This window comes from Falco cherrug, chromosome 5 (assembly GCF_023634085.1).
Source record: "Falco cherrug isolate bFalChe1 chromosome 5, bFalChe1.pri, whole genome shotgun sequence".
In the NCBI taxonomy this organism is placed as follows: domain Eukaryota; kingdom Metazoa; phylum Chordata; class Aves; order Falconiformes; family Falconidae; genus Falco; species Falco cherrug.
The window spans coordinates 10857881-10883608 of NC_073701.1; the positions used below are offsets into that span (position 1 = coordinate 10857881).

The following is a 25728-nucleotide window of genomic DNA, read 5'->3' on the forward strand; positions in this document are numbered from 1 at the left end:
TAAATCCCTAATTATCAAAGGCTTAACCACGGAGACACCAAAAAGGTCATGTCCTCTCCAATCAATGATTCCCTTTTCAGATGCACAACATTTAAGAGACGCTTGATTTTCAGTTTGCTGCAACATCATCATCTGTCAGGTTGTGCAGTAAATACTTAAGAGGTTAAAGCCAATTTGTTTTCTAATAAATTCAGCCTTAGTAACTAAAGCCAAGTGCATTAAGAACAATGCAAGATGGGGAGATGTTTTGCCGTAATATCTACTTTGGATAGAGAAGCATGTTCTGTAGCTTTAAGCTATGCAGTTACTCCACTCATTTGTGAAATTATACTGTTCCATGTTTCCAGAGAGAACCAGGAGACAGTTAAGACTCTGAAATCCCATCCTTCTCTTTCCAGAGAACTGCCAGCACAGGATAACACCCATGCTGTGGTACCTTCACTGCTGTCATTATGTAAGCTATGCCATTAGGCAAGTGCACATTATAGCCATTCCTTCATTCTGATGCATATACATACCCAGCAAGACTGCGTGGGCATGGAGTGGGAAGGAAAGATCAGAGCCTGCCCTTTCCCAGCAGATCCTCTATGGAAGGAGGTGGGAGGGTAACGAAGGAGTGGTCTTGCTCTCTGTGCTGCCGGAGCTTGGGCATCAGCTTGTACTAGTACAGTGTGCCCAGCACTACAGGCCTTCCAACACAGCAGAGCGTTTCATGCCTCCAATGCAACTACCATCATCACCATCTCCTGAGAAAGCATCATACACAAGTGAGGGTGATGGAAAATTAAGCTCCAGATGTGGCAGCAGGCCACTTCTTTTTCCTGACTCTAAGAAAATATGGTTTGTGGAGTCAAGGGTTAGACGTGAGCTCTGTAATTCCTGGGAACAGAGAGGGATTCATTTCACTCACGTCTCTAGTTAGACTTACAGACAGCCCTAGCAAAAATGGGTTCTCTGGCTTGCACCCTGAGCAAGGAGAAAAATTTTCATCAGATCCCTTTTATGTCCCAATGGAAAGGTAAAATATTACTGCTAGAAATAAGACTCCCTGGTCCTCCATTGAACAAGTGGTTGGCAGTATCTTCCTGCCCTAACCATAACCTGAAGGCACGGTTTTCTGCAGTGGTTGCCAACAACAGAGTATCTTTACCAGAGAAGAAAGTGTTGTTGGTACAAATCAGTCAGTTACCCCATGAAATCAATTTACATCCTAAGACCTTAAAACATGTAAAAACATGAGAAAAATCATTGAGAATATGATATTAGAGGATTGATATTTTTTTATTATTATTATTCACTTGTGTGTTTATGTATTTAACCAGAGTTCTCCAGTGGAGGTATATGTGTATATCAATGGTGGGTGCAAATATGACCTTTCCTCTATAAACGTAATCTATCCCAGTCAACATATACACTTCCTTGTTGCAAAATCTTGGCAGAGATGCAGTCAGGACTTCTGACCTCAGTAAAACTGGGCTAAGTAAAGGCAGCATTTCAAGATACAATCAGGATCTCTAACCTAGACAAAATTTGGCTTAATAAAGATAACATCTCAATTTCACGGTAATCAGTTCAAGCAAACAAAGGATGAAACAATTGTCTTTACAAAAAAATGTTAAGGAGAGCCTTTCACTAGGACACTGACAAATACAGGCTGGATAATATCATATATCTGAACCATATGTGAAATAGCTCCTAAACATCCAGGTCTATGTATCAAATAAGTCTTCAATGACTTTGTATACCAAGGTGGGACCTGTAACAGCTCAGGATCTTCTTCATATATGGTTCAAACCAACCTGCCTTAGGGACAACAACTTCTAGCAAAAAGTGGGTGATGGAGAGCTGAAAGGGAGAGTGAGCAAAGGCACTTTACATAAATGGAAGTGACAGGCACTTCAGATTTTAAGCTGCCATGCCTGAATCAACATCCTGAAAAAGCACCAGTTGCGTTTAGCTGCAGCATATAAATCTGCAAGGCAGGAATGATCTCATGTGGGATAAGCAGCCTAAGAATAATCCTGTCAGCTTACTGCATGAGCTCTCTTCGGGCCACCCATCCAAAATCACTCCTTCGTGAGCGCAGCTTCTTGCATAATCGAGGAACACGGAGCAGTGACAGTCCATGCCCTGGGTACAGGCACAGATGTCTCTCTCACAGAGATCAAGGTACGGCTCTGGATCAACCTTGTGGTGGCACCGGGAGAAGGTCAAAGATGTTCTTAGCAGCTGGCAAGTTTCTATGACACCCTGCACAAACAATTGAGGAGCAAGGTAGAAAGAGAGAGAAAGAGGCGAAATTAGTTACTGTAGTCTCAGGAAGAAGGGAAAAGCCCCAACTTTTCCAAACACAGTCACTACTGTTGTTAAATAACATCATGATATTACATAATTGTAATACCACCATGTTTTTAAATAACATCATAGTCAAGAGCTAGTAGGGAGCCACATCCACATATACACAAAGGTACATTAATATGCTGATTATTACAGTGTCATATAAGGATATTTCACACAGAAATATGTCAGTGAGGAAATGGAGAGAAACAAAGAACTGCTTCCTACCCAGCGAAGAACCAGATGGTGTCTGGAGTACCAGGAAGACACACACAGCAGGGGAGAGTAACTTACAACTAAGGTACTTAGGAAGAAAAATGCCCAGACCACCTTTTGGATAATGAGGGAACAGAGTAAGTTTCAGAGTGAACGATGGAGTCTGACTGGAATCTGAGCAATCAAATTTGTTTCCCACTTCTGGCCACATGTTCCTGTCATTCCTGCTGGCTTGTCCCATGCACGACAGGTCAGTTTAGCTCAGATAAATAGCACGAAAATAACCCAGGGGGAAAAAAGCAATTTTTTATGCTCTTCTCCTGAATTAAATCAGCATGGTGACAGCTAGTGTGAGGAGGAGAGGACTGCATGGTGAGATGGGGTAGCAACAAGAGGAAACTTAGCTGTACGTCAAACAAAACCTAAGGAAACCTTAGTTTATGGCTAACAATTCTCCCAAATCCCAAATAGACTTTCTCTTATATATGCTTTATTTCACAGTTCAGTGAGTCTGAGGTCCTCAGTGGAGCTTTCTAAAGGGATGAGAGAGTTTAGATAAGTGGGAAAACAATTTTCTGATACAACCCTACCACAAACAGTTGAAGCACAACTTTCTCCTACTTATTTGTCACCGGTTCATATAAGCAGATGTAACCATGCTGTATATTTCAGGTGTTATATAGGGGGGGAGCGGGGCGGGGCACAGTCTTCAGAGTCTTTCATATTAACAGTGCATTATTCCAGAATACCTTAACAAGTGCCTGAAGTGACAGCACATACAAGTTGTTGTGCTAAAAAAATAATAATTGGGGGAGAGATGAAAAATGGGGAACAAAAAACCCCACAGAGTTAAGCAGACATCAAGATGTCTTCTCTGAAAGGCAGATAGTACACCTGTATGGGAAAACTGCTGAGTAGAAAAGACCGTTTTTGCTAAAGGGTGTTTTGTCCAGGTGATCAGCAAAAACCAGTACATGTCTGAACCAGGAGAGAACTCTTGCTTACGAAAACAAATCAACCAGAAATGTCTTGCCCATTAGGAATACATTCAGAGTTTAGCAAATGCTCAGTGAACAACCACATAAACAAAAGGGGTTTGAGCTTTCTGAGAAAGGCCTCAGGGAGCTTAAACCTATGCTAACTAAGCACCATTAGAAAGCTGAACATTACTGTCCTGCAGAAAATCAGCCCCAGCCTGAAACAATTCTGATGCCCACCATGCTGAACCAGCTGGAAAAAGAGACTAGAAGGAAGGGAGCTGGAACAGCATAAATGGTGGTTGGTGCTGCTCTAAGACTACACAGAAGTATGAGAAAGCTGAAAAAGTGCCCTAAGGGTAGAAGTAACAACAACAGAAGCAGCCAAAAAAGCTATTAAAGCAGCGCTTCAAGATGAAACTGATATAACTGAGAGTGAGCTCAGAGCCATTCGGAGGATGAGCAGTGCAGCAACTCCCGGATCAAAACCTTGATCCAGATACTATCACACGCAACAGAAAACCAGTACATGCAATCAGCCCATTTAGGGGCTGTGTTAATAAGTTTTCTTAATAAGGTAATAGCCTTGTTAAAAAGGTAATACAACTCAACTGTTATGTTACAACAGAACTTAGACTTCGTCTGTTCCACTGAACAGTAAAAGTAGTAGAACTCTTTTAGGACCATGTTTATTACATACCAGTAAACGCTGATGTGAAAGTCACTTCAAAAATAGAGATTCCACACAGAAAAGATTTAAAATTAAACCCTCCCCCTTTTTTTCCCCCTGTAGTATTCTTTGGTCTTGTTCAGTAACAACATACCTAATGACAGAGCTCTAGCTGATTATCAAGAAACCAAGCGATACATGTTAGAAAGCAACAATTTTCTCTTGACAATCAACTTGCTTCAGATTTGCTGGTGGCTTTATACAAGAAAATATTGCTGATTTTTTCCCATCTTTTAGACATCTCTCAACTATTGTGATGAATTAATGGACATAAGCTGAAATATGGGTAAATCCAAATAGATACAAAACAAAAAAAAAAAAAAAAAAAAAAAAAAAAGCACCTGTTCACCGTAAGAGTGGTCAAAGACTGAAACAAATGTCCAGAGAGGCTGTGGAACCATCACCCTGGGAGATATTTGAAATACGAGTGGACAAGGACCTGAGCAACTTGATCTAGGATGTCCCTGTTGCAAGAAGGGGGTAGGACTAGGTGGCCTCCAACCATCCCTTCCAACTTCAACCATTCTGCAAGTTGTTTTTATTTTCTCTCCTTTCTTTCTTTAAAACTCATATCGGGCTGAACTAAGAGAGGCCCTTGTTCTTTAGCTTAGGTGACAATATATATATGCCATAAGCACCAGATATTGTCAGTCTCAGCTGCTGCTGCAGTGCTCCTGCTCATGGAGCTACAGTTCTGGAAGTGGCTCCACACAAAGAATTAGTTAAAAGCAACAGACCAGGGAGTGAAGCCTCAGGCTGAAACAGTGCTTAGAGTACAGGTGGCTGCAAGATTAAAAGTAGCAGAACTGACTGCACTATCTGAAACACAGGTGAAGGGCTTGAAACTTCTCCCTTGACTTCTGCATGATTTCTGCTTTCACTGTTTCTTTAAATGGGTTAGCAGTGTCCTGGCACTGACAACCCTTAACAACCATAAATTTGCTGACCTTCTTTCTGCCCCAGTCCCACCACACAGAGCTGTAGGTGGAATTTTGTACATTCTTCCAATTTCTGTGGCATTGCCTTCTGCTGCTGCATGAACTGCATTTGTCTGTTGCCTAAGAATGGCCATTAAAGAGATATAATCTAAAAAGCAGTAGAAGAAAGCAGAGACACCCTCTCATTCCTTTGAATTTAAACTATGGTATATAGATACACAGAAGTATTTCTACAGATCTTTCAGGAAGCGTATATTTTGGTGCCGTAATTGGGTATAGTTTTCGGAATACACCTTCTTTTGGCTCACTCAAAGGAAGAATGATTTAGCCTCCCCTCTTTCCAAGCAAAAAAGCATCCAAAGCCAACATGTTTAGTAGACCAAATGCTGGCTGTACATTTGAGCAAACATAGTAGCAACTCACAGAAATCACTTCACTTGAATGCCGATTGAGCTAACCCCTGTATTTCAGAAGCAGAAAGATGAGGTTTTAGATACAGTGGGTCTCATTTTCACACCTAATATGTATTATAGTATTGTATATCCATGTCTTTGCTGGACCTGCTTGTGACCTCTACCATTACAAATTACAGTCAAAAAGCTGAGAACCTCTCCCACTTGCTTTCAGATCTGAGGATCAAAGCTGTTTCTTTATTGCATATGGGAGTGGGACTATTTCTTACCAATTGCAGAAAAAGCTGAATTTCAGCAAAAGCAGAAATGAATTGAATTTTAATTTCAGTCATTTTCACACCTAACACGTTATAGGTATAGTTTCCTAATAAAAAAGGAAAAAAAAAAAACAGAAAAAAAGAAAAAACTAATAGTGCACTTTGGCCTCCACGCACTACTTCTATTAGAGGTGAAATCTAGAAAATAAAGGTAGCATCTAAGAGCACCTAAGTCAATCGCAATGCTTTAAAACTTTTTTTTTTTCAAGGCTGCCCCATTACCACAGTTATCCACATCACTCCATTTTATACTTCAAGATCCAAATTACCCATGCTGTTAGTCATCTGAAAGGCAATTAGACACTGAACAGGTAGCCTAAACGATCGCATCTGAGCAGTCAAGAAATGGATCTGACAACACAGAGCAGCTCTTTCTTTTCAGTTCCTATTTAAACAGCAGCTGGAGAGGGCAGGGCATGGTAGGGAGGCAGTAGCTCCCTCCCTCCAACGCTAGCCAGTTTGGCATGCTCTCTAGGCCACAAGACGAGGCGGCCAGCTAGCAGCTCCACCATGCAGATGCCAAGCTGCATCCAGCCCTGTAAGGGGAATACATGTATCTGAGAATAAACCATATCTGCAGACCTCTCTGCAGTCAAACATGTATGTGAGCATGGGGGGTGTTTTGGAGGTGGAGGGCAGGGAAAAGCCCTGAGCAACAGTAGGGTAAGAGTGTGAGCTGGCTCAAGACCTTCAGCTGATACATGGAGCAATTAATCAAGGCAAGAGCTCTTCCTTATTAAAGAACATGAAATAGCCTGTGTTTTCTATGATCCGAAGATAAAAGCAACAGGGCTTTCTGGCTTCAGTGCATCTTGCAAAGGAGTTCAGAAGCCACCACTCCAAGGATGCTGGGGAGAGGGCAAAGAAAACTGCAGCTCTACCCCGAGTGGGGGGACAGGGTGGGAGGGACGCACTGAACCAGAGCTGTTGTTTTCCTCACCTAGCAGCTGACCGCCTGGTGGGGAGGGAGGCTGGGAGACTGAGATTTACATTCCTGAAGCTGAAGCAAGCAAACAAAGCACACTATTAAAAACATTCTTCAGCAGGCACTCGTTTTGCTGGACTTCTATTAATAGCGCTGTGTTTATTCTTGCCCAGTGAATAAATTAAGCCAATGTTAAATTCTCTGAGCTCATGAACTCACTTGAGAGAGAAGATAATTTCACCCAGTTTGTGGGAGAGCAAACTTTTATCCCACAAAGCATCAGTATTTAAGATGATCTGTATAAAACTCAGCATTAGTTGCAGTCTACCCATCAGACAGGATTTTGCCCTGCATGCCACTCCCTGTCCTCAGTTGCAATGTTGACATTTTCTAAACATTAAACTTGCCTGAATAGATAAAATTCCAGCAGCCACTACTAGTCACAAGACCTAGCCCTGCTCTAGAGCTGTAACTGGGTTTAAAATGCAGTCCTGACCCTCAAAAGACATCTCAGCCAGGTTGAAACCTCTCACGCTTTGGTCGCACCCTTAGCACCATGCACCATTGCTCAAGCCAGGTGTTCAATCAGTCCTGACCATGACAGAAATGCCCCTTGCACACAGCAGCTCAGCTCAAACAAGAAACATAGGCTGGAGATTTTGAACCTGAAATCACTGCTGTATTTCCTTAGCCAAGTTTGTAGGCTGCAAGATTGAAGCTATAATGCCAAGGGGCACGAGCATGCATCACTGAATTTCAGGATGTGTCTAACACAAGCATCTCCATCCAAAAGCTTAGTGGAAGTATAAATAGTCAGAACTTTGCAAGCTTGTCTGAATCAGCATTTTCCAGGTAACTAGGAAAACAGCACCCAAAGTAGCTGTAGAGCAGATGTGTTCCAGGAAGTGCTACTACTATTGAGAAATTATTTGAGCCTAGTTTAACAAGTATAGGCCTGCAGGATTTGTATAGCTAGAAACTGATGGCTAAATTTTGGCTGTAAACCTAAACCTGGCACCCACCAGATCATTCTGATTTACAACAGGGTACATGAAATCAGATGAAAACCCTCAATGGATGACAGTCATAACCTGTAATGCCACATGCGGTCAGTATATATTCAAAGCTACTTTCCTCCCTGAGCTGGTGACCATCTGCATGTGTTCACCTTGTGTCTAAGGGAAACAAGGAACATGTTTATACTTATAAAAGAGGAGAAGAAAAAGGATGATGCAGCAAAGGGGGTCACAGAGTTGGCTGAGACAAGCAGTTCTGTGTTTCTTCAGTAATCAGAGCTACTATCTATGTGTATAGCTGAAGGAATCTCCTCCTCCTTCTGGCAAGGGAAATAGTAGCACAGAGCCTTTGCAACACCTACAGAGAACATCTCCTCTGTTAAAAACAGCCTGGCTAAAGAACCTCCCTGCTCAGGTGACCCCCAGGTCTGCAATACATTTACAAATACTATTTGTGGTGGTGACACCCACAGAGGCTTCAGAACTTCCCTGTTGGCAAGATCAGAAAGGGAATTAACTACCTCTTTCTACAGGCACCACATATACACACCTTTCTCAAGTAATACCAAAGTGTCTGGCAGCAGCTCACACTACAGGCTCAAATGAGCTGTTGGCTTCTTTGTTTATCTGTTTGATGTTTGTGCGTTGGGTCTTGTGGCATGGGGGAGAGGAAGGGAGGGTATACATGCACTGCAGTTTTAGAAAGAATGGCAACAGGCAGAGTACAGTAAGAGGGCAGAATTGCATTCACTAAGTAGTGAGTAAATTGTTCCTTTCTCAACACTGTAAGTAAATAAGACATTGGTCATAACATGCAGCCTCCAATGCCACTTCTCTACAGCACTGGGCAGCCCAGTGCAGAAATCCTCCTGCTAGCACCAGCCAGAGCCTGCAGGGAGGGCATATAGTTACAGCTCAGGAACTGCAAGCACACAGCTGCATGCTGCATCCTGCATCCAGCCCCACGCTGGCTCACAGGGAGGCTGAGAACTTCCACAGACAGCACAGACCTGTGCCATGGATGTGTCACTTCCACCTTCTGTCTGCACCTGGCTTCATTGCACCACAGCAAGGACTTATATATGGCCACTGCCAGCCCTGTGGTTAACTCCAGGAACCATGCACCTTGTTCCAGTGCAGCAGCAAGATGAGTGCCCAGTATAACTACCTCAGACCACACTACACCTCAGAAACTCAAAACAGGTATCTCCTGCACTTCACATCCTACCCGCTTGCTGAAGGAGGACCACGTTAGGTACAGACATGGATTCAAGGAAGCATTTGTGTTCTGCTAAAGGGCAGGCAAGCTGTCTGCAGGTAGAGAGGGGACAAAACCAAAATGGTATTCCTGCAGCACCAACCTTCTCTGCAATATCAGATGAAATGTTGCAGGTGTTGCTTGGAGTCTGCACTCTCTTGCACCACTTGTTTTCACTGTGCAAAGCCCAGGAGTTTGCAAAATCGTAACTGTTTCCCACAAGGGTCCCTGTGAATGAAGAAGAGGAGAAGCACATGGATATTAAGGGGTTTGAGCAACAAGTGGTCATCATTGGCTAGTATCAATGTCACAGTCTGCTGAAAGCTGTTTTTAAAAAATAAAACCTATTGTATCACATTAATTTATATTCCAAATAGAATGACCGTAGAAACACCACTTTAAGTGATCTGGGCTGTCTGCCTCCTGCAGAGGACCTCTCTGAGCTCAAGAATAGACTAAAGTCTGCAGAAAGCAGCTCCCAGCACTTCTCATACCTGCATGAATGTGGTAGGAATTATTTGCTGGTCAGCTATAATCTGCAGAAGCCTAAGCATGCCTACACATTCTCCTACTATTTAAAAGCTGTCAGTAAAACACAAGACCTATTAGAGAGGCAAGAAAAATGAAGCTGCTCTCCCTAACCGAAGAAAGTATTAGTATTCCTGATCCCAGCTAGCCTTGACTTTCTCCTTCTATCTGACACTAAATCTTGGGTGCAAAGAAATGTAATATATACCATAACTGGTTGGCTCCCCAGTCTTACTGTGTAAGCTATCCTGAAACATGCTCTGTCCTATTACCAGCAGCTCCTGGCACAGGCTTGGCAAGACTTGCACCCACTTGGCATGAAAACCAAATTGAAGGAGTTAATCCCTATGGCTGCTGCTTCCCAGGAGATGGAGGTCACCTCTCAGCTACTCTTGCTTCCATCCTTCTGATAAGGGGGACCCTCCCGGAAAGGGAATGTTCCCTCCTCCCACGGCCTGACCGATCCCAGGACTACCTCTGCTTCCTTCTGTGGGCACATGCTACAAAACAGTTAATGTCATGGCTCTCGGGTCTGTAACTTTAAAACTTTAACTCTTTAAAACCCTGCTGTGTTGCCTGAAAGTATCAGTTGCCACCATTAATACATTCCCAAGACTTTATGCAAAGACTATGTTGAAATATGATGTGAAACAAAAGAAATGCTTCCCAAGTATTTCTATATAATATTTTTATATTTATAATAATAGATATGTACATACAATAACAATTTCCTTGAGCTACCTACTTTATATTAAGTGCAAACACAGAATATACTAAATACTAAAACTGTTCCTAAACTAAAACGTAATCATGAAAACTATACTGGGAATTCTAAGGCAGATGTAATAAAGCCAGTAGCCTTTAGTGGAGTTTTTTTGTAAACTAGAAATTAGGGTCTTATAAACGTAGCATATGTTAGGGCCACAGCAGATGTCAAAGGAGGAAGACTCCAAGGAAAGAATGACAGGGAGAGGTGGTAAAACGAATGCAATTTTCATCTATGCAGCCAAAGCTCAGCACAGAAAAAGACAAACCTCCAACAAGAACGCAAGCCTTCAGAATTACCACAGATTGTAAAGATTAGAGTAACAGCAAAATCCAGTCTGATGAGAAGCAAGGTGCTAAATTAAATACGTCCCCTTTTATTTGCACTAATGCAGCCTTATGGTAACCGATATATAATAGGAGATGGGCTCCGCTCTGAAACAGTGCTCCTCTGGCTCTGAACGCACGGTCAAGTTGGGCTTCCCACTGGCAGGTACCACCAGGTCCTCACCGACCCACAAGTTAAGATTTGAAGGTTGGGACAGCTGTTGGCCCTGAAATGCTTGTCATCTGTTTTTTTTTATTTCTCTACCTCCTTTACATTTTTTTCTTGTGATGCTTGTAAATTTATACCTCTTATGTAGTTCTTTTATGAAACATTTGAATAATACTATTTTAACTCTTCTTCTCCATTCTATGATTAATACCTTCAAGTAAATTTTTTTCAAAATTACTGTTTCAGAAGTTTTGTAGGATTGTTTGGGGTTTTTTGGAACCTGCTGTTCAAACTCTTGTTGCCAACACCTGTCAGTACATTAGCAGACCATTCTACAGGCACGAGTGATTTGTCAACAACTTGCCAGAGCAGTTCTTCCTCCTTACAAAGTCCTGGGGCCCTTAAACTAAACTACAAGTTGTTTGGAACAGGCAATACTTGAACAATTTGGGGTTGCTCAATAGCTTAGAGTCCCGCCTCAGGTAAGCCTCCTCAACGTACGACAGTACAAATCTGGGATGATAATGAATTAAGAGAGATCAGCTGACCGTGTATTTTTACTGCAATTTGTCCAGTGTAACCTGAAGTGACCCATGGCAACAGCTGGAGAGGCACTATGACTCTAAAATGAGAGTGCTGCGTGCCTGTTTGCCAGCCCGCTTTCCCCCAGAAGCTTTGTCCTCAGTGCTAAACAACGCAGTCACTAAAGATGCACAGTATTTCACTGAATATTGTTAGTTATTACTTCTAATAATACAGATTCAATAGAACCTGCATTTTCAGAGTACCTGTATTTCTGCTGAACAAGCAGCTTTACAAACACACAGGAAGATGCAATCCATACTCCCGGAAAGGTGAAAAGCAGCTGGACAAGAAGGTTTCGCTGTCCATCTGAAGAGCTCTAATGTGAAGCTATGAAGTGAGTCGGGGGCTGCTGAGCTGCTTAACAAATTGGGGTCATGGGGATAAACTGCTTCTGCAGAGGCTAGCTTTGGAGAGGATTTCAAACCCCACTCTGGTTGATGTGCCCTGTTGATCAGTGTGGTGATTCTCAAATACTTCACCTAATTGATGAGGCTCGGGGAAGAAAATCGGGAAGGGAGAATTGTCCCCAGTACATCTGACCGCTCCAGGCAGAGGGAAGAGCAGCTGCCACTGCTGCTGCCTTTCACGTGACACCTCCATTTCCTTCTGCTGAAGGACTCAAGGGGGTAGGAAAGGCAGTGGAAGGGGCAACGCAACAAAACCACCCTAAACAACCTGGGGTTTCTTAAGCATGCAGGTGACACCACTAACAGAGCAGCCAGGCAGCTCAGGTACCTACTCAAGTACTGCATCTCAACCATGCAGTGTGACTGCCTCTCCTACACAGCAGTTTTGTTTTCCTTCTGTTTCTTCTGTGTTCGGATTTTCTTCTTTCTTAAGCAGCCAAGATTCTGGAGAAATAACTCCCGGCCAGGGCTCATCAGAGCAATACACCCAGAAACCTTCCATATCGCCAGGGTGGGATTTTTGCTAAAGCACTTGTTTTGTCCAAGTCTCACAGGAAGTGGGTTGAAAATAGATGCTGTCACAAAATGTAATGAAAACAAAGTATTTGGATGCAAAACAGGTGTTTGGAGAACCAATGCCTGATGTGGACCACAGTACAGACTGATACCAGCATGCAAACTGGCTGCGCAACAGGTGAGAACCCCAGGCAGCTAGTTAGTGTGCAGTCTTCTCTTAGGATGCAAGGCAGGTTCAGGAGGTAGCTGTTAAAGCACAACCCAAATTTCACTTTTACTGTGCTGCAGAAACATCCCACCACTTTGGTGACCCTGGTAAGGTCTTCCAAGAGAGGGCCACATACCAACCACCTGAGCAGCAGGTAGGATCTCCAGGGGCATTCGGGTGGACTATTAGTGCTGTAATTGCTGCCCTCATGTCTCTGTCTCTTTGGAGAGAAAAAAAAAAAACAAACACAAACAAAAAAAAAAAAAACACAACCAAAACCACACACCACACTGACATGTTTTCCACGAGGCTTCCTCCTCCCCCCCTTTTTTTTTTTGGTCAGAACAGTTGCTTTCACTTATCTGATTTTCAGATAGACTGTGTTCACTCTTGACTGGAAAAATCAGTGTTCACTATAATATCTGGGTCTCAAAATCACCAGTTCCTTTTGAAATCTGAAACTGGTATGCTGCTTGTTTACTTTCAGCCTGACAGTCAGGCAAGGCAAAGCATTAGCAATAATGACCTGGCACTCAAGGCACTTGAGTGGGAGGCAGGAACCCTGACCTCCTTCCCTGGACCTCCTGCAGCTTTGCCATATGGCCATAGGCCCATGGGGGTAACTCTCCCCAGGTCTGTTAACTCATCTGTAAAGCATATACAAGAATTCGTTCAAGACACTGCAATACTACAATAGGTTGAGTAGAGGTGCATAAACCTTCACACGCTGGTTATTTAGCAAGCAATGAGGCGGTGGGTTTGTTGGGTTTGGGTGGGTTTTTTTGAGGGGGTGTTGTTTGGGTTTTGGTTTTGCTTTGGTTTCTTTTAAACACAGTTTTACATGGTTTAGTACAGGGTTCCAGACAAGCAAAACTATTGGCAAGGTTGACCAAAAATTTATCCGTAGTTTGAACCGAATTAATGATACGAAATATTGAAGTCATGGGCTATAAAGTCTTTCCTGTCCTTTCTGGTTCACTGAATATAAAATTAATAATATTAAACAAAAGAGAGGGAAAGAGCCATCTCCAAAACTCTACAGCCCCGTGATGAAGGCACACTCCTCAACAGAAATGTCTAAATTTCATTCCAAAGTCTGAACAAGTAGAGTTGGTTATGAATGCAGGTTTCTGACATCTTAGACAAGTGCCATATCATGAAGACACAGGTACAAGGCAAGTCATCTTCATCTGTGCTGTTTGTAAATGACAGCTAAATTCCTTTGTGAATCTATCCCTTTCTACTTTCAAATTAACATGCAAGAAAAAACGAGATTATTTACTTAGGCCAAACAAAAACTTCTGAGTTTGCCTAAAATAAAATTACTGATAACCTTTAATATGCCAAGGAATCTGGATTTCAGAATGACCAAAACTTTTGTTTATTTTTTTAGGGGAAAAATAAAAATAATCTGCACTACCATCACTGTGAGTTTGGAACACACATTAAAAGCTTCTAGTAACAGGTACCACACACAAAGAAGTTGCATATTCAGTCATATGCATTTATACTACTTCTGGAACAAAAATACTACCTGAAACATCAAATTTTTCTTTGCAGACAGTCTGTTTCTACGTGTTTAGCCTATATTCACTTTCCAGTGGTATCATATATTCTGTATTTTCAGCAGCTTAGAAGGCTGGAATATGGTGCTGACAGCTGGAGCAGGTTCAGAATATCAAGCCGTCATCCAAAATTAGCCATGGGTATTGTTTTATCATTAATGTCTTTGTAATTTGGCGACAGATTCCCAGAAACACACTTCCTGCAAGTGCCAAGAAAAGCCTAAGGGGGCACTGGACTCATCTGTGTTAATATTTTTTTTTTCCTTCCATGATTCTAAGAATGTGTAACATGCACAAATAAAAAAAAATATGAATTAATTTTATCTGTGTTGGACTTGAATGAGCTCTTTAACACAAATAAACTTTAACGATGACCTAGAAATCCAAGCACCTATTGCAGCAGTATCACCATGAGACAGCCCAATAGGAATATAAGGCAAAGGCTGAGGCTACAGGCACACAAATAAGCTCCGTGAACTTGCGCTGCAGCCTCTCTTATTAGGAAGAAATTACCTTACACTTTCTGCTAGGTAAGAGCACACCCTTTGACCACTGACATTCTGCAAGACCATGGGGTTTTGGTGACTTGCTCATATGTGCATGCCCTGAGAGGATTTCAGGATCTAGTTCCCCATGGTGCGCCAGATTTCCTCTGTAGTATCACGTAAATCATCTTTTCTGGCCCGTGCTTTGGATCCCCAGTTGTAAAATGCTCATGACAATGATCATGAGACACAAAAGCCATGGGCTGAAGGCTGCTACATATATAGCTGAGCATCTGGTAAGGACTCAACTTCATGTTTCTGATTATAAGCAAAGACTAGCAACCAGTTTAGAAGTGCATGACGATGTCAGAAAGCAGAGCCTGTTCAATCACCCAGTCTTGGAAGTGTTCGCAGGATAGCTACAGAGGACCAGAGCCTAGCTGACAAGAAAAAGCAGATAAATTAACTCCTCCATTAGAACCTAGGGGAAAAACAACCAACCACCAAACCCTGGAAAGCTTACGAGAACTTTTTATATATATATATATATTTTAGTTATGTTTAAAGTGCGAAAACAAACTCTCAAGGGGCAGCTGGCTTGCTTTGACTGCCATGTCCAATAAACAAGCAACTATATATGAGATAATCAATCTTGGGTTTAAGCCTCGACACAACATGAGCAATTCTTTGCAGGATGAACTAGTTTAGTAACCAATTTATGTCAATGAGGGTGCCTCAGCACTCCATTCCCTGCCCGAATGACAGTGTCTGTCTGCAACTGACACCAACTAACCTAGTGGGGAGACCTTTTTCCTTTTTTTTTTTTTTTAGGTTCAAAAGCTACTGAGTAAGGCTACTACCTTCAAAGCTGCGTCCTACTAATGTTCATTTTCTAGGGTATTGCAGCTTGAATCCCATGACTTAGACCTCCAGAACCTCAAAACCTGGGAATCAGAAGTGTACACAGAAGCAATGTGTGTTATCTTCTCATCAGACTACCAGTTCTCAGTTTCCACACCAAAACACAAATGGAGGAGACAAAATGCCATGAAATGGCACATAATTGGATAGATTATAGAACATGAGCATAAATATATCAAGAGAAAAGAAAACAATTACACAAAGTTCACTAAGTTTAAACACCTTTCCCTTCACTCCTGCTTTATTTACTTGCATTAAGTGGTAATGTCCAGTAATACAGCAGGTGCTTCACCTTTCATTTCACCACCACCTCAAAACAATTCAAATATGATTAATGAAGTTACATATCATAACCCACTTTCTTAGGAGCAAATTCCAACCAAACCAGCCCTCTGTATTATTAAACCACTTTTTTTTCCCCTAAAATATGGAAAAATCATGTTTTCATATGTTTTCAACATAAACATTGCCATTTTGTTGAAACTGTGACAAAACGGGTGATGCTACATGAAAGAGAGCATTTACGAGCTAGATTCTACCCATGACAACTCTGACTGCACAAGTTTGTGGTCTGGTCCTCTGGTGCCACAGAGACCACCTAGAAATGGGCCATCACATCACATGAGTTTCCTCCTATGCAGGCAAATACAAAGATGATATCAAAGTACTGCCTTAGCTTTTAAACCGTGTGAGCTACAGCCTGTGAGAGACAGAAGAAAACATTTCAGCTGCAGACCTCTTTCCATCACAGTGGTTCTTACAGGCTTCCCTCCTATCAGTCAAGGGCTATCAGCAACCCAACATGTTACGATTTCAGTGTAAATCAAAGCAGTTTAAAGGCTAGTACACCTGCAGGTGCCTGCCCAGCCTTTAAAAAACCTGGAGGAAGGTTTAACGCATCTCAGCTACCTGACAAGCGCATCGGCTATAGCACAACACCTGATGCATAACCTAGAGCGTAATTTCTCTTCCTTTGCCTCTGACATTCTGATCTGCATAGTGCTCCCCAGGGGTTTCCAGATGGGAGCCCATAATCTTGGCAACATTAGATCATTGTCTTTTCCCTTTGCACACTGTGCATCCATCGCATATTATTCTGAAGCTCAAAGATCCTATTGTATCTATTCTCAATACAAATCCAGCTCAGAAATAAGATCTAATTGATGAGCACTGTGGACCCCATCTGATAAACCAAATATGCCCGGGTTTTAACAAGAAGCAATGGGCACCTTAACAGGTGAGTTCAGTCTACTGGCAACCTTAAGGTAACCCTTCGGTGCCCCCAGATCGCTAATTCATTACACCAGGCTCACATCCTGGCTTGGGCTGACCTTTGAGATCTAATTCAGCTATAAGGAGAGCAAATAAAAACTGCAGCGGAAAGAAAAGGGTGAACTGCTTCTTAGGCTATCAATAGGCTGCCTAGATCTTTCATTTAAAGAATATTACCTCTCTGCGCTGCTTGTGTTGCCCCTCACCTGGAAGTTAGCTTCAACAGCTTAAAAAACACAATGGTCTGAATTAATGAAAAGCTGGTTTTGCTTGGAGCAATTTAAAAAATGCTTGTGTGAACCACCCCACCAGCAGAGCTGCCAAGGAGACAAACAACATGTGGGCATAGTGACGTCCCTCACTGACACAACAAACTCAAACATAATTCTAATTCCTTCTAAATTAGTTTAAATGAAAGGTCTGTTGTATCAGTGAAAGACTGGCAGAATTGCTGCGATACGATTCTGTTCTTCAGGCTAAAATCACAGATCTGTATGTCCACGCAGGTTACAGAAGTCAGGGCCTTCCTCATACAGTAAGAGCCACACAGGTTCTCTTGTCACCTTCTCTTTTACTTTTCAGCTATTCTAAGCAGCGACCCTGTCATGTACTTCATTACATTGGGAAATCTGTGGTTGTGAAAGCACTGCTTTTTTTAAGAGGGAGGATACAGTCTCTGGCATGCTAAATAAATACAGCATGAAACACATTGAAACATGAGCAGCAGGAGAGAATCACCCACATTTGAACGGTTCAAGGAAATACAGTCTCCTTTTCTGCTCCTGCTTTTCATAACAGCCTCACTCCTACTTACTGTCTCAAGGAAAAGATGTAAACTTCAGATCTCAACACGTGCAGATATCAAGCTATCCAAGCCCTCCCAAGTAAGTGTGTGAGCTGAGTTTGTTTTTTATTATTTACGTTGCTGAAGGACTGGTCCATCATTTTAACATAGTATGCAATCAGTTTTTTTCTTGTACTTTGAAGCTATGCTTATATATCCCAAGTGTCAGTAAGACCCATCTCTGGAGCACTGCCAGCCTTTTCTCCAAGTTGCTTTGTCTCCCTTTCTATTTTCTGTATAATTCATTTTTAATGCATACTTTACATTATCAATTTAACATATTAACCTATTAGCTAACTTTACTCTAAACCTTTCCTTTTCAGGTAAGTGCTAAGAAATAAAAGACACTCTTGAAACACCACAAACAAGATCAGTCCTTCAAAGTCACATTCAGGACTTTTCCAAAGCTCTTAGTCTTTACCCATACTGGCAGGCTTTGCATAAAAGCCTATAGAGCTGCAAAAGCAGTCTTGTCACTCCCTGTCATTAGGAATTGCTGTCATGGAAGTGCACCTCCAATCCAACAGTCCATACAGACAGGGAAGTGTCATTCAAAGGTGACCACTTTATAGAACAGCATCCCATGCAAAATCCAAGTACAAACCTGCCAGTAGCAAGCCCTAGGATTTAATATTCTGCTATTGCAACACTATCTATTCTTGCTCTCACTTGTATAACTCATGAAAAATTAGAAGTTGAATCAACAAGTATTCCTCACGTCTTTTTTGCCAGGTCTTCTCCTAGTCGTTCTCTCCACACGCCATATTGTACATTGTTTAGCCCATAGCTTTATCTCTGTATTTCAAGATTCAAGGCTTCTAAAAGTGTTAAAATTCAGACTTCTGAGCTTTGCTCAGGAATGAGATGTGACAGCAATTTCCTTTCAGGACAAACGAAGATGAAAGAACTTAGTCAGGAAACTTTTCAGCACATCAAGATGAGGTACCTGACAGGTTTTGTAGAAACATTTTGCTGGATCAGCAAAATCTTTGTTGAATTACCCATCAGGAAAAGTGTACAGTACATTAAAATAAAGTTAGTCATAGTCTTACCTTCCTGAGTTCTGAAGTCATCTTCAGCAAATTTATTAAAGTTGCCACACAACCCACAGGTCTTATTATAGTGCTTTTCTTGAAGGAGTATCTGAATATTCCCACTGATATCAATCTTCACCACAAAGCCATGCTCATCACTGGATATTTTATAATAACCTGCCTCCTTCTCTATAAATATGCCACTGGAGGCAAAAGGTATGGAAACCCTGTGAAGAAAAATAGGAATTTCTCAGAATATGACACACAAAAAACATTGGTTTTTTTCTGCTGGAATACTTGTTCCCACAGGTACCTTTTGTCTTCCTGCATCACACCTCCATCTAAAGAGAAGCGAAGATTGAAATATTCTCCAAGATACACAGAGAAACCAATTTTCTTGCCATCCTGGTAGTCACCTGAAGAGACATAAACAAATATTGTTAGTTCTGGGACTCAGGAGGACAACTTTTAAGTACACACTGCAGGATTGGGAGCATATCATCTAACATTTTCAAGAGCCATCCATTTATTTCATCCCTTTGTTGTTTAATACAAAATGGACAGACAGTCCCAGGATGAAGGCTGGTATCAACCACTGGCAGATGCGTGACCTGGCACTGGCTGTGGACCCACGTTCTCCCTGTTAACTGCCAGTGAAGTCTCCATCCTACCATGCACACTGGTTTCCACAGGAGATGTGCCCAACGATCTGCCTTGCTCTTTCCCTTCCTTCTTACACCAAATCCAAAACATGGCACTGCACCAGCTACAAAGAAGAAAATTAACTCTGTCCCAGACAAAGCCAGGATGTTTCCTCCTAAGAACAGCCCATAGCTCAGTGGTAAGAGACAGGGGTTGAATCCATTGAACTGCTGGAAGCGCTAAGCCTGGCTGTCTTGGTTCTTGATAAGCCCTTTAACTGTCTCAACTGGTCTTTAAGGGGTTGATGCCCATATTGGCTATCCAGCTGTGGGGAAGCAACTCACTCTGAGTTTTTCAAGAGGGGAAGCACATAGAGATGGAGACAACTTCCTTAGGATCTGAGAGAGAAGAGGGTGGGCAGATCAGACACCGTCCTTTCTCTTCTTTTGCCTGTTGTCCAGCTTTGACTTTACCGCAGCTCCTTGTGCAACGTGCTGCCCGTTCTGGGTCTCCTGCTCTGGGGTAGCCAGCTCTACCCAGACCTAGATGCTTTACTCAGCAACACAGGCTGCACTTCACAGCCAGGTATCCAAAACCCAAACAAACCCACACACGTATACTAAGATAGAAATCAAAAATAGATTATGCCATGCTTATGTGCCAAATATAAACATAAATTGTCCGCTCATGGGTTGTTTTGATGGATTTTTTTAAGATTTAATTGATCACATAAAATACTACAATCAATTTGTACTTCACATATGCTGGTGGATTATTCTACATACACAAAAATTTGTACCGAGTTGTTCAAGTTGAACAAGGAAATCACTTAAATTAGCACATCGTTCCTTTTCAGAGTGACGGGATCAGTTTACTTCAATTTACTTGTAGTCAGTAAAAAGTCATCTTGAACTATGACTAATAAAGAACAGTTAATAATGAATATAAGAATATCTACCAAGTAACATACAGTTTTGGTTCTCATATCAGCTCTTGCCCATCCCAAGAATAACACTGGCTCATGCTAATTCAAAGGCCTTTTGTCCTTCAGGATGGGATTTTTCTTACCAGGGGGATTTAGCCTACAGGTAAAATTAGTTCTATTCCCATACTCAGCTTTAACAGCCATATTCCCCTAGCAAACTCAAAATAAAAAAAGAGAAGGTCTCACTTTCCCTCTTTAGAAGAGCCAGTAAGAAAATCTCTGTTTCTTGGCAGCTTAGTTATGTGTGAGCTATATTACCACGGGATAACAGAAACCAAAATGACACAATTTCTTTAGAAGTAATCCTACTTTTAATTAAAAAAAAAAACAAAAACCACCACACCTTTTATGTAGTGGTCCATCCTATCTGACAAAGGGCAGCTATTTGTCTTTTCTTAGTGATGGAACCTGGTGGCAATACATCCCTACAACATTTTGCATTTGCAGTTCTTGGTTTCTTGCTCAGACTTACCCAAGAGTGTGAAGGAGTGCTTGTGACAGTCACCAGCAAGGAGGTAACTGCAGTCTCCAGCAAAATTGTAGAAAGAACCATCAAAAGTTTTGATGTGATCATTCCCAAAAAGGCTGCAACGGGAAACAGATGACTCCTGAAGCAAAGAACCTCGTGATCCTGGATATCAAAACACAACATAACTTGCAATGTAAATCAATCATTTTGTAGATAAGGAATTTATCTGCTGGAATTTATCACCATTGATCACTGCATGTCCTGGACATTTAGCTGGTAGCTTCTAGGCAGACTGTATGCCTGGCCATAGGATCAAGTACAGATTTTTTTTGTTATATGCTTTAGTGAAATGGTTTTTTTTTGCTTTAACCCTACTGGCCCAAACCTTGAATGGCTAATTTCAGTCCTGATCCTTCGAGGAATGCTATGCATTCATTCATTCATGCCTGCCTGCAATCCCATTAAAATCAATAAGGCAGTAGCAAAGCCCCATAGTTTGTGCCGCCAAACATCACTGACTTCAGGGAGTCTTTATGACTCAACACAGTGCTTGCGGCAAGGTTAAGGAGCCAAAAGGAGTAACTTTATCGACGTCTCCATCATGATGAGAATATTGCCTGAGCCAGGATTGCAGGATTAGATGGGCAAAACAGAGGTAGTGGGGGAGCCTCACAGAAGAAACTGAAAACATAACATAATTCCCAGACATCAGAAAACAATCCTGTTTTCCTACCTGATATTACAGTGGCCAGCAGTAGGTTTGTTAGCAGCACTTCCAAGAGGAGCATCTGTCAAAAAATCAAGAAACAGAGAGAGATTACAGTATTCTTAGTTTGGGGGATTTAGTTTGTTTCACAACTCACCATTTTCTAGCCTTTCTTTATAAAGTCATTTTTGAGGTTCTACAACATCTCAGAAAGCCAGAATGCATGCAGACTTACACAGTAATTCAGTTACCCACCCACACTTCTTTAAATAGGTAGTCTAGGAGAATAATTATTCTTTGTTCCTATTTTCACTAACCACTGCAGGGAAATGTGGGCTACCTCTACAGGAAATGCAACCCAGCATACACACATATATCTGGTTTACCCGATTTAATACCTTGCACACACAAAGCCCTTCAGTACAAATTACTATTTATCAGGCAACTTGACATGAAGAAGCACACTGGACTGGATCAGCCAACTTGGCTCCAGTAGAAATCACCTCTGCTGCACAGGATTTGCATCCTGTCCAAACATCCACGAAAGGAAAGAACATATAGAAAGAACATCCAGCAGGTCTGGACGGCAGACCATTATAACCACATGCTTATAATCCACTGACTTCAGGCTAATAATATGCTTGAGAACAGGGGCAAAAAGTAAAGGAAGGAAATTGTGCAGAGATTAGAGCGCCAGGGTGAAACCTTCCATTCATTAAAATCAGTTTTAACGTTGCCTCTTGCTTTCTACAACCAAAATATCAGCCTTTGTTCTCTATGCATCTATAATCCACCTCCTGTATTGCCAGGCATTTAAAACTAATTATAGGATATAAGTGTCATGCAGATGGTGAACTACAGATGCATTCTGTGATAAAAGACATTAGCAGTTAATGGATGAAAGCTATAGGGAGCTCCATCTAAGTGAGTTAATTTCAGTGATCATATAAACAAGTAGAGAGGCTTAAATATACCATACTTAATATATTAATGCCAGGAGACCAGACAGCTTTCCCTAAAATAACCCTCCAATTAGAGACTAGAATACATTTTGCAAAGATAAATTCTGATTTCAGTGTCCAGACACACACTTCTTATTGATGTCAATGATGTAGGTCCAATTCACAGCCATGTAAATAAATGCTGAACTTGCCTTATTTACAGAAGATGGGAAAAGAAAGATCTGTCATAAAACTCAGTCTAATATAAAATGCTGCAAATGCCAATCTCACATAAGGCTGTCACAGCTGCAAGACAGCTAAGAAGCGGCAACTGCATGGGAATGCAGCTACAAAGTAATGGTAAAGAAAACAATAGGCATTATTCTCAGATTACACACTCACTAGTGTATTTTTAGTGCATGGACTGTGTTATTGTGACTGAACCAGATACTGCTTTTCTTTGTTAATCCTTCAGTTTTAAAAAGCAGGCAAAGTAAAAAGACAGGGTATAAAACCCTTCTCTTCAGCCTCCTTCCACCTCCCAGTCTATTCTAAGCCACAGGCTTGGTTTCCTCCAGTTCTAATAGAGCAGGTGCCACTAACAAATCAGAATACAATCAAGTAAGAGCTGCCAGTGTTTAACCCTCTATAATTTTATCACTGGCTTAATTAGAAATGAATGTACCTTCTTCTGTGCGAGATTCCTCTTGCACATGAACACGAAGCTCCTCCAGTTGCCACCTATAGCCTATACCACCATTGTTTCTGCGTCCCTTCAGAAGACAGGACTGGAATGGCTTTGGTCCGAAATGTCTTGTTTTTGTACAAGCCAGGAACTCTTGTTCATTTAAAAGGAAAGATAAAGACCTAACGTCACATCCGTCTGATTCTCAAGACAATAGATTAAATTGCTATCGTGTAAATCAGTACCCTTAATTGCCAGAAAGTTACAATGAGGGGAAATGGGTTTAAAAACTTACATGACAGATAAGTCTTTGAAATATATTTTGCATGTGTATGTGTGACAAATCTCACTGGCTGAGCCAACAGGCAGCATATTTATTTGAAAGACTATTGTTAAAGAGGAATAGTAGGATGCTCCATACCTCAAAGACCACAGAGCCATGTAGTATTTTTTTCCTGTGAACAAGTGCTTTAAAGGGCAAAGAAGAAAAAAATTCAGAGCTAGTAATGACCTGATTTTGTTCCCCAGGTACAAACACATTTGAACTCTGTCACAGTCTATTAGATCAACACATTTGGTCCTTGCATTTGCAAATGTTTATAGAGGTACCCTCTGGAACAACACATGGTAACAAGTTAATCATGTACCTACTTGTTTCCAGAGGTGGGCACAAGCTTTATGGGCGTATGTACAGCACTGGGAAAAAAAATGCAGAGCAGATGACATCTGACTTTATTTTCAGTGTTCCACGCTTCATATTTTCAATAGCTAGTAATAACAAAGGGGTCAGGAGCCAACACTTCTCCCCGTAATTCATATTTTGCCACAAGTTCACAGAATGAGGTCCTTCCTTTAAATGAAGGAAAACAATGCAAAACAACAAAAATATGTCTCCTGAGAGTCCCCAGCAGGCGTCTGTCTTGGGCATAAGCAATTCTGAGAATGAGCACTGTTCCTAGAAATCCCTGCACACTGCTCCTAGAAAACAAAAAAGAAAAAAAAATTATAACAACCCTACATTGTAATAGCATGATTTCTTACTGCAGGGAACTTCCTTAAGATTTCTACAGATGACTAGGTTGATGCTTGCACAAAGGCAATGGATTCTTCTTGAAACAATTTAGGTGTCCACCCAGGTTGAGGAGTTACAAATAAATCATTAGCCATACTTACTTTGTCTTGTATGAACTTTGCATGACACCTGCGTGTTAAAATGCTATAAGGCTGCGCTACAGCTACTGACTGACAGAAAGAAACACAGATCAAACTGTTTCTTTCCACATGAAAAACCAGAGAACAAGATTTTAAAACAAATGCTTTCCATCACGATCTCAGCCAGATGCTCCTGCCTTTTCGCCAGCAGCAGTAAGGTTTGCCCCACTCATGTTCACAGCAATGGAGGTTCTGATGCTGCTGAAATCTGCAGGCCAGGGGTTTATCCAGTCTAAACCTGACCTGACCCTACGGAGGAAGGAAAAAAAGTCTTTCACGTGAAACTGCCTTCAAGGCTGAAGTTACAGGTGAACAATAAGCAGAAACGGGGCAACAGAGACAACAGGCAAAATGCCTCTTGTTTTTCTCTTAGTCTCACTTCTGTGCTGGTTTCACACGAAGAGAGAGGAATAGTATTGGCTGGGAATCGTTCTCTCCTCTTGGATCCAGCTGCCAGCTCTCAGCAGGTCCTTCATAACTCTGAGTGCCTGGGCATTAGTGATCAGAGAGATGTTCTCAAAACCTTTCATTATGGGAAACCCAGCACTATTCATGATATGGGAAATAAGATCACCTATCACGATGGTCTTTTGTCTTCTCAGTTTTAATCTTTTCAGTGCATGAGCCCCAAATAAGTCACTTCATTTGGTAACCCTCTTGCAAATCTAAATCTAACAGGTAGCTTTGATTCATGCTTTTTCATCTGGCACATACGGAAGATAGAGTGAAAGTCCCTTAAAATATTCCTTAAACATAGAAGCATTGCTGGGTTTGTTCCACAGTGGTTTCTTTATTGTCATTATAAAACAGGGCCAGTTCTTCAACAATACAGGATTGTTTAGTCTGTAACTGTGATGGATGGTCGAAGTCTTCCTTTATTAGCTTTTGCACCGCTGCCTTCACACCCTGACAACCTTTATCTGGAGTACCAGCGAGGGGGTGCAAACTGCACAGAAGTCTGAGCCCATCGAAAGGTGTTTCAGAGAGCAGCTGGCTCAGGCGGGCAGGTTACTGACCTTGGGCTGAGCCTCTGAAGTCCACAAGCGCTTGTCTGCGTGATCAGAGCCTTGGTCTGCACCGGACAGCACTCACATTGCCAACATTTAATAGATGGTTCAGATTAGCCAGGCATCATGACACCTCCTAAGTGTCTTAGGGACCTTGGGGACATAGAAAAAATTAATTGAGATACACACCCAAAGAACAAATTCCTGTTTCCCTCGTGGCTCTGTTTTCTCCCAAAAAAAAGGAAATGGTAATTAAGGAGCGCATTATATCAGCTCTTGCACATTGTTCCAATACAAAGCTTAGTGATGCTGGGGTAGATCTGACATG

General features: G+C 41.7%; 1 protein-coding gene across 1 annotated transcript in view; it reads right to left on the reverse strand.

The window, feature by feature from the left end:
- Positions 1–24090, reverse strand: part of VWF (von Willebrand factor) — a 144038-nt gene extending 119948 nt beyond the window's left edge. Inside the window, exons 1-8 of the mRNA XM_027815018.2 lie at positions 23833–24090; positions 23182–23334; positions 21583–21637; positions 20853–21011; positions 19067–19169; positions 18772–18980; positions 9231–9355; positions 2034–2250 (exon numbers count right to left, since the gene is read on the reverse strand). Of these exons, the coding sequence (XP_027670819.1) occupies positions 2034–2250; positions 9231–9355; positions 18772–18980; positions 19067–19169; positions 20853–21011; positions 21583–21637; positions 23182–23211 (898 nt within the window). The 5' untranslated portion in view covers positions 23212–23334; positions 23833–24090. The remainder of the gene's footprint in view (positions 1–2033; positions 2251–9230; positions 9356–18771; positions 18981–19066; positions 19170–20852; positions 21012–21582; positions 21638–23181; positions 23335–23832) is intronic.
- Between the last annotated feature and the right edge of the window lie 1638 nt (positions 24091–25728).